This window comes from Phyllopteryx taeniolatus, chromosome 1 (genome assembly GCF_024500385.1).
Source record: "Phyllopteryx taeniolatus isolate TA_2022b chromosome 1, UOR_Ptae_1.2, whole genome shotgun sequence".
Lineage (NCBI taxonomy): Eukaryota > Metazoa > Chordata > Actinopteri > Syngnathiformes > Syngnathidae > Phyllopteryx > Phyllopteryx taeniolatus.
The window spans coordinates 32,874,532-32,888,369 of NC_084502.1; the positions used below are offsets into that span (position 1 = coordinate 32,874,532).

Consider the following 13,838-nt stretch of genomic DNA (forward strand, 5'->3'; position numbering starts at 1 on the left):
TTTATAGGTGTAAATGTGAGTGTGAATTGTTGTTTGTCTAGATTTGTCACAGTCTGCCATGACAGCCAATCACAGTCTATCAGCCACAGTCAGCCATACCAGTCTGTCAGCCAATCACAGTCTGTCAGACACAGACAGCTAGGCTTTGTTAATGATTCAATCATTGTCAGATTGTGCGACTGTCATACTGTACCTGCAAGACGCTACAACATTATCCTGTGAATTCCCTCTGCCTTCCGCCTCTGACCAGGAGTTTTGACATACCACGTTTGCCTTTTCTTGTGGTTGTTCGCCAGCCTTCTGCCGTCGACCCCCGGGTTCAGCACGTTTGTTTGCCTGTCTTCATGGGTTGGGGGATTTAATTGTGCGACAAAGACAATGAAGTGCAAGTTTCCTGTCCTGCGGGCTGTGTTGTGGATGAAGGCAACAATTAAGTTGTGAGCATCTCTGACCTGCTACCTGTGAATTTAAAGGTCAAATGTTTTTTATTTGTCATTTCTTAGTACACGTACAAAAGAAACGAAATAGTCTACTCCTAGGTTAACAGCAGTGTAAAATCAGAGCATTAAAAATCAGAAATAACATTCAATAAAATAGATCAAAACAGCAGCAGCGAGATTGGGTGTGCTGTCTGTCTTGTCTTGTGCTGTCCAGGCCCAACAGCTCGTCACTTCCACCATCAACCGGCAGGGGGCGCGCCAACGGAAACCCAAACAGGCCGCGCTCGACCGCCGAGCGAGAGCGGGTGACGTCACTGCTATCCACAACAACAAGAAGCAAAAAAAACAAGGAAGTGGACCCATTGCGATCTACCGCCGTAAACCAGTTTGTTTAAACGACTCTGTGACAAGATACGCAGAGTCTTCAGCAATACTCTGACCTCCTCCCAACTTCGAACCGGACCGCAACGATGAACAACAAAGGTATTTGAGACGCACATATTTCTTCGTCTTTTCCCCCGTCAGCTGCTTGCTGTGCTGTGCTGTGCGTCGCTAAAGCTAAAGCATAAGCTAAAGCTAAAGCTAAAGCTAACAGTGCTAGTTGTTTTGGACATCCGAGGCGGGCGACATGACAATACACCGGCCATGGCCGTGGAACACGTTGACTTTTAGCGGCTTGGAGTGTCAAATTCAAGGTTAAATCACGACTTCGTTTAAACGAACACATTTGTGGTCACATCATGTCTTATCGCATTTTGTCAGGTGATTGTGTTATACTCTAGTCTGGTTTGGACGAGCTGTTTTTGGTTTCATTTTCCCAGAGTGGAAAGGGAGTCTGTGCCAGTGGGACTGATACTAATTGCCAGTATTATACATTGTTCACATATATACACATTTAAATAAGCTCAGGTACGTTCTTTTCATCAGCGTGGGATTTTGTGACTATAATCATTGGTGCGTGTTTACATTTTCTAATTGGAAAATATATATAGAATAAATATTGAAATTCAAGAACGCCCTGATCACATATTCGGGGCAATTTATAGAACGAAATGTTAAGACTCGCGTCCATATGTTATAAAAATAAGGTCGTACTAACGCCACCATTAACGTATACCTATATTAAATTGAGGACTGCTGAGTAATGAGCAAATCATTACACATATTCCTATAGTGTTTAACATAAAGATACAATGATATTATAAAGCTGTTACATTATTTAAAAAAAAAAATGCATTTCCTTGGGCTTCTTTTTGAGGCATTTCCTCCCAACCTTTATTTGGCCAAATCACATATTTTCCAATAGAGAAATCTCACCAAAAATGTCACCAAAGTACATACTGTGTACTTAAATAATGATGGATGCATAGGGTAATTGTACCTTATGCTATCCAGTGTAAGAACATTTAATTGTTCTGTTCTGCCTATCACTATATGTCTCTGGCATAGATAGCTGAACAAAGAGTTTTTTTTGTTGAAGTAAATAAATAATAATTTTCAGACCAATTAATTGAAGTTGGGTAATTTAGTATATGGCACACCTATTGATTGGGAACTCAGACTGTTGCGATTTTAGCATTCACTCGTTATAAACATGTTTTTCTCATAATGTTGCGATTGAATTCTTAATGTGGCAAATTGCTTCATTTATGTTTTTGTCACTTGATAAAATTTCAACTATTTGGGGCCTGAGAACAAAGGCCCGCTTGGAATTATTGATAATTATTTAGCACCAATTTTTGCAAGGGCCTGTATCCTGGCGAAACTGTAGTACAGTGGTACATACTGCTGTGTTTTACACTTTGTACCTTTGTACAGACAATGCAGGTTGTTCAATATCCAGCCAGTGCCCAATACCCAGCCACGACAAGTCCCAAGTCCTGATTTAAAAAATAAAAAAGAGTTGTGTCACGAAGGGCATGATCATCCCGCATAACAACTACTGTATACCAAGGGGACTCGCTGTGGTGATCTCTGATGGGACAAGCGAAAAAGTCACAATGACAATAAATAAGATTCTCGTGCTGCTGTAATGAGTGTATTTTTGTATCTGCATTCATGTGATTTAATTAAATTACAGCTACTCTGCTAATGTATTTTGAATGTATTTCCTGTTTCAATAGCCCTTGTTCTCATTATATTTCAACTGACTTTGGGGTGAGAGGCGTGTACAATGTGACTGGTCGCCGGCCAATCATAGGGCACACATAGACAAACAAGCATTGACTCTCACAATCACACCTATGGACAATACAATGTAGTCTTCTGTTAGCTGAAGAAATATGCTTTTGGAATGTAGGAGTAAGCTGGACTCGGAGTACAGGAGAAAGCCCCAGAAAAACAAACTCCAACTAGAATGGCCAAAGCCCGGATTCAAATCCCAAGCCAGAATTGTAAAGCAGACCTGCTAACCACTAGCGCACCGCAAAGCCAGAAATTCAATGGAAATAACCTGCGATTGGCTGGCGACCAGTTTAGGGTGTACCCCTCCTCCCGCCCAAGGATAGCCGGGATAGGCTCCAGCCGCCCGCGACCCTAGTGAGGATAAGCGGTAAAGAAAATGGATGGATAATATATACCTTTTCGAAAAATTTTATTCTTGTAAAATTTTGCTTTTCCCCATTTTCTTCTGATAATGTCATCACTTTATTCTCGTAGCATTATGACTGTCGTAAAATGAGAAATTTTGTCGCACGAGCGCTGGATCCAATTCATGTGATGTAGAATGCCAGTATCACCTCATAGAATACCGTCAATGCCAAAGGAGCATTATCCATGTCCATGGTTGATCACAAAAACAAACTCCATCACTTTTTCAACATTCTCATGTTTTTTGCAGATTTGTCCAGTATGTGTGCGTGTTTAAAGTATTTGTTGTGCTGCAGGGTCATATCCACAGCAGAGTGTGTACCCTCAGCAGAGCAACGCACCCGTTTACCCCTCTGCTATGCAGATATCTCCTCAGGCGCCTCCTTACACGGACACGCCTCCCGCATACTCTGAGGTAACCATAGCGATGATTGTGATGAACCCATTTGTGAACGTGTTAACTTCTACCTGTGTGTCTCCACAGATCTACCAGCCCAGATATGTGCTTCCCCCTCAGGTGACCGGCCAGGTGCCTCAGATGTCCTCCCCCTATGTCGGCACTCAGGTCTACATGCCCATGCAGCCGCAGATGCCCGTCGGGCCGATGGCCCAGAATGTCCCCCTGGCGTACTATCCCATGGGGGCTGTGTACCCCCACGGTTCCACGGTGATGGTGGAGGGTGGCTTCGACGCTGGCGCTCGCTTTACAGCCGGCAGCAGCGTTTCCATCCCAGTGAGTGCTCGCTGTCAGTGTGTTGCCATAACATCAAAGAAAATCAGACTACAGTAGACACTCTGAGACCCGACGTGAATAGAAAAAAAATGAGTGAATAATAATATGCCCCCTCAGGATGTTTTTAATTGGCTATATTAATTGTTTAAACCCTAAATCAATCCCAAACGATAATGTCAAAACACTTTAATATCATTTCAAACTCATTTTACAACATTGCCCATATAAATAAATGGCTGCAGTCTTGTATGAAGTACCTGAATGTGATACTGGGGTAAAAGTACAAGTATCTTAACAGAAAATAACTGAAAAGTAGAAGTATATTACTTGAGTAAAAGTCTGACCATCGTGTTACCCAAATACCTCTACAAGCCCATCATAACATAAAAAAAAGAGAGAAAAAAAACCATTGACATTTTGACCTCACTGGATTAATATAAATTCATCTAACCAACCAATATGCTTCAGGTTGGATGGGGAATTTTTGAATGCCAATATTTTTGTCACATAAGAAAATGTAGTGGCGGAAAAGAGAAAGTTGCCAGAAATATAAGTAATGAAGTAAAGTACAGATATGCCAAAATGTTTCTTGAGTACAGTCACGAATAGGGATGTCCCGATCACATTTTTTCGCAGCCGAGGTCGAGTGACTTTATTTTAAAAAATGAGCTGACACCGAGTCCCGATCTGGTAACTCAGCCATGCAATAAAAAGAAAAAAACTGAGTGCATCCACATTGTCTGAAATAAATATTTAGGTGCCATTAGTTTGTTGTAAATCTCTCAAAACAAAACTTTAAGTTCTTTTTTTCAACTCTAGATCTGACAGTACACAACATTGAACAACTCAAAACGTTTATTGGCCCATAGTTTTATGCACAGAAACTCATTTGAGTAACAGGAGCAAAAGTAACAGGAATGAGTTTTTAGCTTGATATTCGCAAATACATGAAATCTACCCACATGGCATTCAAGGCTTGAAGTATTTCTTTCCTGTGAGGAGCAGTTTTGCCAATCCTTCATTCGAGGAGCGAATTTGTAATTTTGAGAAGTCATTTTTTGCATGTTAATCGCACAGGCACCTGAAGCAAGTTTTTAAAAAAAATAGAAATATGACAATAAAACAGGGGAGTTGAATGTAGGGATGCCGCAATCAAATATTTTAGTATTCGATTAGCATACTGAAAATTCTATCGACTCCATAGTTTTGGATAAACTATATTTTAGCATGGTTAAAGAGCAATTATGAATACAAAAGAGAAAGTAAGACCCTTCACTTAATAACGTATGACCAATTTGTTTCTTTTTTTTTATATAATCAACAGTTTTATTTCCTAAATTCACATTGTTCATAAAAGATAAGGCATTAAAAAAGGTATTAACATCCTTTGTGCAACTTGACTTAAGCAGCTAGCATTTTAGCATACGACATAATACAGTAAATTAATGGCTCAGCGTTTATGGGTTTAGACCAGCTGACTAGGAATGAGACAAATAGTCTTTATAGTGCTAGAAGTTTTGGAAGTGTTCAGTTTGTTCAAACTAAAATGAGGAAACCACCAAAACCAGGGTACACGATCCATTTTACCCTCATTCATTTCTGAACACCTTTGTCATGCTTTTCACTGACATGACTCAAAGTGTAACCACTTATAGATGAGATGGTAGTATACTGGCCATTATGTCACAGTGACGACACTGAGGAAACTTACAAGCACCTTTTTTGAAGTAATGTTATGTTTGCTTATGCTATACTTGAAGTTTTCACCTTCGTAATAAAGAAGCCATTGTTTAGGCATGTAAATATGATGGCTTCCGAGGAGAGCATCAGTTGGTTCCCGGGCCACAGCAACTGAGCTACGCTTCACTTCCGCCTTTTCAGTGACAATGTAATCACGTTGCGTTATTAGGATTTTTAGGAGTTTTCCTGACAGGACACACCCTGCTCCAATATTACTGGCTCCAGGACACGTGCCACTGCACTATGATTGGCTGTTGCATCCCACAGGGTGGAGTTTCCTCTGCATTTTTTGGCCATTTCCGGTACCCGTTTTTACTTTCCCTTCCGGAACAAGGAACAGAGCCAACAACAATGGCGACCATGGAACAGTGTCTGCTAGAACAAATGGACCTAGATGACCAGATGTTTAATTATGCTGCAAAATCGATCAACAAGGCGGCGTAGGTGGTATGTGGAACCAAGGGGAACGCTGAGTATGTCATCACAGCATGTGACTAAAACGGACCGATCATGAGAGATATCTCCGCGGCATTCTACACGCAGTAACAATTTTTCCCATGTGCGCGTCAAGTGACGCATAGGGGCCGCGCGGCCCAATGCCTCTGTCACGTGATGCAATGCAGGCGCTGCAGTATAAAGAGGCCTTTCCTGTCATGGTGAAGCACAATTGGATAGTTGGCCACTCATCAGGAATTTGCTCTGAAAGGGGACGTGGGTGAAAATTAATAGGGGGGGGGGGGGATTTTGAGGTTATGCTCGTCATCCGCTCACATTCAAGTGAATCTGCTGCAATTATGCAAGCTTTGCTATTCCATACATTGTTACATCATAAGTTATGAATAAAGTTAAGTATTGCTGTAAAACACAATATACAGTGGGTACGGAAAGTATTCAGACCCCCTAAATTTTTCCCTCTTTGTTATATTGCAGCCATTTGCTAAAATCATTTAAATATTTTTTTTCCTCATTAATGTACACACAGCACCCCATATTGACAGAGAAAAAATTTATGAAATTTTTGCAGATTAATTAAAAAAGAAAAACTCATATCACACAACCGTAAGTATTCAGTCCCTTTGCTGTGGCACTCATATTTAACTCTGGTGTTGTCCATTTCTTTTGATCATCCTTGAGATGGTTCTACACCTTCATTGGAGTCCAGCTGTGTTTGATTATACTGATTGGACTTGATTAGGAAAGCCACACACCTGTCGATAGAAGACCTTATAGCTCACAGTGCATGTCAGAGCAAATGAGAATCATGAGGTCAAAGGAACAGCCTGAAGAGCTCAGAGACTGAATTGTGGCAAGATCTGGACAAGGTTACAAAAAAATTCTGCTGCACTTAAGGTTCCTAAGAGCACAGTGGCCTCCATAATCTTTAAATGGAAGATGTTTGGGCACGGTGGCCGACTGGTTAGAGCGTCAGCCTCACAGTTCTGAGGAGCGGGGTTCAATCCCCGGCCCCGCCTGTGTGGAGTTTGCATGTTCTTCCCGTGCCTGTGTGGGTTTTCTCCGGGCACTCCGGTTTCCTCCCACATCCCAAAAACAGGCACGTTAATTTAAATCTCTAAATTGCACGTAGGTGTGAATGTGAGTGCGAATGGTTGTTTGTTTGTATGTGCCCTGCGATTGGCTGGCAACCAGTTCAGGGTGTACCCCGCCTCCTGCCCGATGATAGCTGGGATAGGCTCCAGCACGCCCGCGACCCTAGTGAGGAGAAGCGGCTCAGAAAATGGATGGATGGATGTTTGGGACGACCAGAACCCTTACTAGAACCGGCCGTCCGGCCAAACTGGACAATGGGGGAGAAGAGCCTTGGTGAGAGAGGTAAAGAAGAACCCAAAGATCACTGTGGCTGAGCTCCAGAGATGCAGTCGGGAGATGGGAGAAAGTTCTAGAAATTCAACCATCACTGCAGCCCTCCACCAGTCGGGGCTTTATGGTAGAGTGGCCCGACGGAAGCCTTTCCTCAGTGCAAGACACATGAAAGCCCGCATGGAGTTTGCTTAAAAAAAAAAAAAATACACCTGAGGGACCCCAAGATGGTGAGAAATAAGATTCGCTGGTCTGATGAGACCAAGATAGAACTTTTTGGCCTTAATTCTAAGCGGTATGTGTGTAGAAAACCAGGCACTGCTCATCGCCTGTCCAATACAGTCCCAACAGTGAAGCATGGTGGTGGCAGCATCATGCTGTTTTTCAGCTGCAGGGACATGACGACTGGTTGCAATCGAAGGAAAGATCGCGGCCAAGTACACCAATATCCTGGACGAAAACCTTCTCCAGAGTGCTCAGGACCTCAGACTGGGCCGAAGGTTCGCCTTCCAACAAGACAATGACCCTAAGCACACAGCTAAAATAATGAAGGAGTGGCTTCAGAACAACTCCATTATTGTTCTTGAATGGCCCAGCCAGAGGCCTGACTTAAACCCAATTGAGCGTCTCTGGAGAGACCTGAAAATGGCTGTCCACCAACGTTCATCCAACCTGACAAAACTGGAGAGGATCTGCAAGGAGGAATGGCAGAGGATCCCCAGATCCAGGTGTGAAAAACTTGTTGTATCATTCCCAAAAACACTCATGTCTGTATTAGCGCAAAAGGGTGCTTCTACTAAATCCTGAGCAAAGGGTCTGAATACTTAAGGCTGTGTGATATTTCAGTTTTTCTTTTTTTAATAAATCTGCAAAAAATTCAACAATTAGTTTTTTTTCTGTCAATATGGGGTGCTGTGTGTACATTGAGGAAAAAAATGAATTTAAATGATTTTCGAAAATGGCTGCAATATAAAAATTTTAGCACATGGCTGCAATATAACAAAGAGTGAAAAATTTAAGGGGGTCTGAATACTTTCCGTACCCACTGTACTTTATAAAGTGTATTTGGATGGCTTGGCAGCGCTGAAACTCGCTCACTTAAACCCAGAAATGCTGTGTTGCCGTTCAGCTGAGTTGAGTGGGCGAGTACTAACCACAAAGTGGGCAGGTACTTGAATATTAATTGGCAAAACGACGTCACAATGTCAGCGATTTCAAATCCACCTATTTTGCAAGCCTTCAAGCCGATTATTGCCTTTTGCATTCAGTCGACAAACCACATAGATGTCAAACTTAAACCATGCCACAGACTTATTTTGACCTATCATGTATAAAACAGTAGGGGGAAAAAGGATTGTGATGGAAGAGGTTGGAGACCAAGGCGCCACCCACTAAACACTGCCGCAGAGTGCAGTTGCACAGATATGGTGTGTGGCTCTATTACTGTAAATCTTATAATACTGGTACACAAAGGGGGGAAAAAAAGACTGAAACGTTGAATTGTGTAATATCAAACTAACCCATTGCTGTTCTATTTGGCAAGATCTTTGTACCTCGATTTTTAAAAATGTATTTATTAATTATTTATTTGGGTAGCGTTGTGACCTTTAAAATGTCAGAAAATACACAAATCTGATCTTTTTCAGCCTTTATCTGTAGCTGAGAATCATGTGATCGGATCAGGAAATCGCTCTTGCATTTTCCATTAAATTGCCCTCAATTTCCACTTAATTCCCAAAGGAAAATTTCCAATTTGGAGTATTTTCAAAATTCCCGAGCTCGACTTCCCATGGAAATACACAGAAAGTTTTCCACCCCTTTGTAACCCTAGTCATAGCTACCCATTTTTAATGGGGAAAAGGAGCTGTTTATTTGTATTAAAAACTCCTTCACTGCCAGTCCTCTTGCGACTAATTTGGAGAAGGACACTGTTCAAGGAAATGCAGTACTTGTCAAGAATGTTCCTTCGGAGGCTTGGGAGTGATTGAATTGATGGTCTATTTTATCTCCCCTTAGCCCCCGCCACCCGGGCACCCCCCGAATGCGGCTCAACTGGCGGCCATGCAGGGTGCCAATGTGGTCATGACGCAGCGCAAGAACAACTTCTTCTTGGGCGGCTCCAGCGGAGGTTACACCATCTGGTAACGGCAACTGCTCCTTCACGCCTACGCCCAATCCAGCTCCCACCCCCTCCCCAACATCACGTACCCCCTCCCCCCCTTCCTCCTTAGGCTGCTTGGCCACAATACTGATATCACCTAATGGAATGTAATGTTTTTGAGCCCTTGTGAAAGGTACAGTACTCCACTTGTAACCTAGCGATCAAATGACGAACGCAAGTATTTAACGTTGTAGAATCCATCCCGTCATCCTTCATTGCGTCAAGCTTTGGTTTTAGTTTAGGTCATTCCAGGTTCACCAGAATGGTGGCCTGTGCTTTGACACGAGTGGATCAGTAGGCTAGTGAGGTAGCTAAACTCCATATATTTCGCAAGGGTTAGGCTTTCTACGGAAACTTTTAAAATCAATTGAAGAGATTAAAATATGGAAAAGCATCACCTACCAACCAATCAAATCATTTAAAAAGAGCGTCACAACTCCAACTAGGTTAACGATTTAAAAAAATATCAAGGTTGGGGGGCTCTGATAAAGTCTACACTAGAGGCTGACACAGGAGTGGTGGAGTCCCGCACCCACGCACTCCCAGAGGTTGATTCCCACTCCCTCCAAATCCCAAGGGACTGTTTAAAAAAAAATAATAATCCTGATCACTCTCAATCCCGAGTGTGAAAAAATAAAATCAATAATAATCATAAAAAAATATCCCGCCCAATCCCGAATCGCACCCATTCCTGAGTATTTGAAAAAAATCCCACTCCTACAGAGTGATCCAAATTCTGAGCCAAACTTTTACAAAATCCCACTCCCATTCCTCGCACCTGCCCCCCCGTTTTTTTTTTTTTTTTATAACTCCCAGTCAATCCTGCTCCGTTTTTCTTCCTCGGTATAAAATTTGCAGTACGTGTCTGCTTTAGTCACCGTAGTACACACTGTAAATAGAATTACCGAAATGATCAAGAAACAAAACATAAGTTTAGTAACAAAAGCTGTGTTAGTCCCTTAGTTTAGCAATGTTTAGCTCGATGCTGAGGGGAAATGTTCAAATACTGATTTGATTAAAAATAAAATAAAATAAAATTAAACTGCGTCATGGTTTCCACTCACGTCAACTCCTGTCATGGGTTCCACTCCCGTCCATTCCCGGTGACTTTGTTTTCATAGTTCCCGCTCCCAATGACCTTCGCTCCCGCTCCTGCCGAATGCCGTGATTAATGGTGAAATTCCCTCCCATACCGCGGGAAACCCTTTGGACCCGGTGGGAATCCCGAAAACTGTCAACCTCTAGTCTACACCAGAGGTTCTCAACTGGTCTCCCATATTGTGCCATGGTCATTTTAACAGACGTCAAACCAAATTATTGTTCAGAAACATTTCAGAGCACATTACAAGGACCTGAGGAGTAAAGTCAAATTGATGGTTAACATTACACCAACTACATAAGGCCACGAAATTAGACATTGCCGCAATGGAACACAAATTGAGGAGGATCCTGACAACTGCAAGTATAGAAGTGTATAAAATATTAAAAGTATACAAATATAATAAAGGCCCACACTTAACTACATATCACACACTGGAGGTTATGTCTCTTCATATCCTCAATGTAAAAAAAGTCCACTTTTGACTCCGTCATATTTATCAGGAGCACAAACCTGAAGGCGCTAAGCCGGTGCGTGTTTCCAGTGCTTGTGCTTCACAATTAAAATCCATATCGGGTGTGTATTAAAGCCTTCTTTTAAATTATTTTTGAACCAACCAGTTTTGAATCACTGGTCTTCAGACCAAATTATCACACTTCAGTCAGGATCTTAAGAAAAGACAGTAGGCAATATTTAGAGCCACATTCATGTAGTTTATGATAGCCGAGCTGCTTAATGGTGAACGTGAAACGCAATTACAAAGTTGAACGCAAAAAATCCCCACTTGTCTTTTTTTTTTTTTTTTTTTTTTTTTTCCAAAACCTTTTAGTGTAGTTAAAGTAATAGATGTCGTAGTTCCATGTAAATACCAGTATGACTATCACAAGAAATTCTCAAGAAGAAAAAAAAAAATACTTTGAGCTAGATTAAACTTGTCTTATACACAGTGTCGAAAAAAATAGCAAGTAGCATTTAAAGAACTTAAGTAAACATTCTAGAATGCACTTGCACCAAAAGTGGTTTACTGTACCTTGTTGGGCAACTTGTAGATTTAACATAGTCAAGTGCCAAAGAGCACTGGGGATCGTCCCCATTTAATGAAACAAAACGCTAAAAGGAAAATGGAAAGATATTTAGTTAATCCAAATAATGAATTGACTTGGACAGGCTGGTTGGTGTAACATTTGTAGCTTTTTAATTTTCTTTTTGTTTTCCTGTCGGATACCCAGAGTTTATACACTAAATGTCTGAAATGTGCATACGATTTCTGTTATTTGATTTGCTTTTCGTTTACTTGATTAAAAGCCCCCTTTTGTGCTGGTTTCTATTTGGCATGTTTGAAAAAGTTCCTTGGTTTTCTTTAGTGAGGGCTTATGAATTGTTTGTTAAAAAAAAAACAGTCAGTTGTACCAAAGAAAACAATAATATTTTGCATTATCCGCTAATCAGTCATGGGAATCTTCAAACAAAATTGTGAGTTCTATCACCTTTAAGTTGCACATTACTAATTAAATAAATGCACTATTAAAAAAAAAAACTATTAACAAATTCAAGACAAGGGGTTGGTGGTTCTTTTTATCATCATGGTTTTGTGTGAGTGTGTGTGAGTGTTAGGAAAACTGTGAAATATTGTGCTAACAGGCTTTACTGCTGTTTGCGTTAGTGATGGGCTTATTTAACGGCATCCGGTTAGAAAACAACTACTGGCGTTTGTGTATGTTTGATGACTATTTCGTGTCTAACTTAATGTAACAATGTCAAGTTAATGTATGGGCTGTGTAAGGGTGCGGGGACAACTCCCTAGACATATGAGGTTAAATTAGGGGAAAATAGTGGGGAATTTGTCACAAAATCTCAGAAGTCGGCCAGGATTGGCCCAGTGGAGGTACGCGACTGGGCTAAGCCAATCAAAATGCTGTTTCCATGTTTGCTAGAAACCCCTTTAACTTGTTCACTCATTCGTTTTCATGTTCCCTTCTGGAGGAAACTTGACCACCTCTCCACTCATCATTATCATGCTAGATGTTAGGATGAGTCTAAAAAAAATAAAGCCCAAGAATTTCCATGACATCCAGGAGTAGATAGTTGCTGGTGCACTCATGTTTATTTGTTAACAGAATTGAACCAAAATGCACTTATATGAGACTTTATTTTTAATTCAGTCTGTATGCTGTGAGTTGTGCACTTGTCTGAACAGAAAGTTGATGTTTGGTGGTATTTTTAACTGGGTGTCCGACAACGGTGTTCAGGTTTTGGCTGCTGTAGCCACAGGGGGGGAAAAAGCGCTCACGGATACCAGTGTTGATGACCCAGTGGACGAGGAAACAGAAACCAGCGGTGGCAGGGGTCATTCAGTCAAAAGGGGGCCTACAGCTTCCAAAACTTGAACAGACCTGTTTAGCTTTTGTTTTTTTTTCCCGTATGATGGTGGTGCCAGCAATATGAAGTACATCCTGTACAAGTGCAGCAGTAATGCCAACCACAACCAGACAGACTTCCTCTCTGTTGAAGGATCATGGACATTCCTGGTTCAGGGATTCTCTTTCCGACGTTTTGTAAAAAAAAAAAAAAAAAAAATGCCGCAACGCTAAAGCGACGGACTTATTATGCACATGTTCTGTCTTTTGAGATGACTAAAGGAGACGAGTGTCAATGACTTAGGTGCACTTAACGTTTTTATACTAAACTTAAGATTTAAAAATGTAAGTTTAGAATAAAGGTTATTTTGGACATTTGAGAAGTTGTTTAAATTTATTCACATGTAATGTATTCAAATGGGGCACACTGCTAAATAAAGGACATTGTTTTTTGTAACGTGATGCAAGCATTAATGTCTTTTTTTTCATTTGATTTCCATTTTTCAAATTGAATGAATGTAGCCAACTTATTCTCATTTACATTTTTACAGTTTAAACAAGAACTGCATGGCAGTAGACCTGTGTAGCTCACTGGATTATAATATAGGACATTTTCAATTCTATTAGTAATGGTAAATAGATTTCTAAGAAAAAGTTTTTCCAATTTAGCAATTGTCTTTATACTGCCCTGGTTTTATGCATTATGTCTCCCATGCTTTTATGTATTTTCAAAAACTTATTGATTTAAATTTTTAGGCTATAATAGTAAAGACAACCAAGCGATCAATCCACAAATTTCATGGCAGTCTAAGGCAAATGTAATCTGAACAACAAAATTATGGAAAAAAAAAAAAATGAATGGGAACAACTTAAATTTTGCCACAGCTTTGTTGATAGAACC

General features: G+C 40.9%; 1 protein-coding gene across 1 annotated transcript; it reads left to right on the top strand.

The window, feature by feature from the left end:
* The first annotated feature begins 756 nt into the window (after nt 1-756).
* On the top strand, nt 757-13,399 carry dazap2 (DAZ associated protein 2). Its single transcript, XM_061789906.1, has 4 exons — nt 757-923; nt 3,326-3,444; nt 3,514-3,762; nt 9,337-13,399. Exons 1-4 carry the CDS (start codon nt 911-913, stop codon nt 9,463-9,465), a joined length of 510 nt encoding a protein of 169 aa, XP_061645890.1. The 5' UTR covers nt 757-910; the 3' UTR covers nt 9,466-13,399.
* Nucleotides 13,400-13,838: the final 439 nt, after the last annotated feature.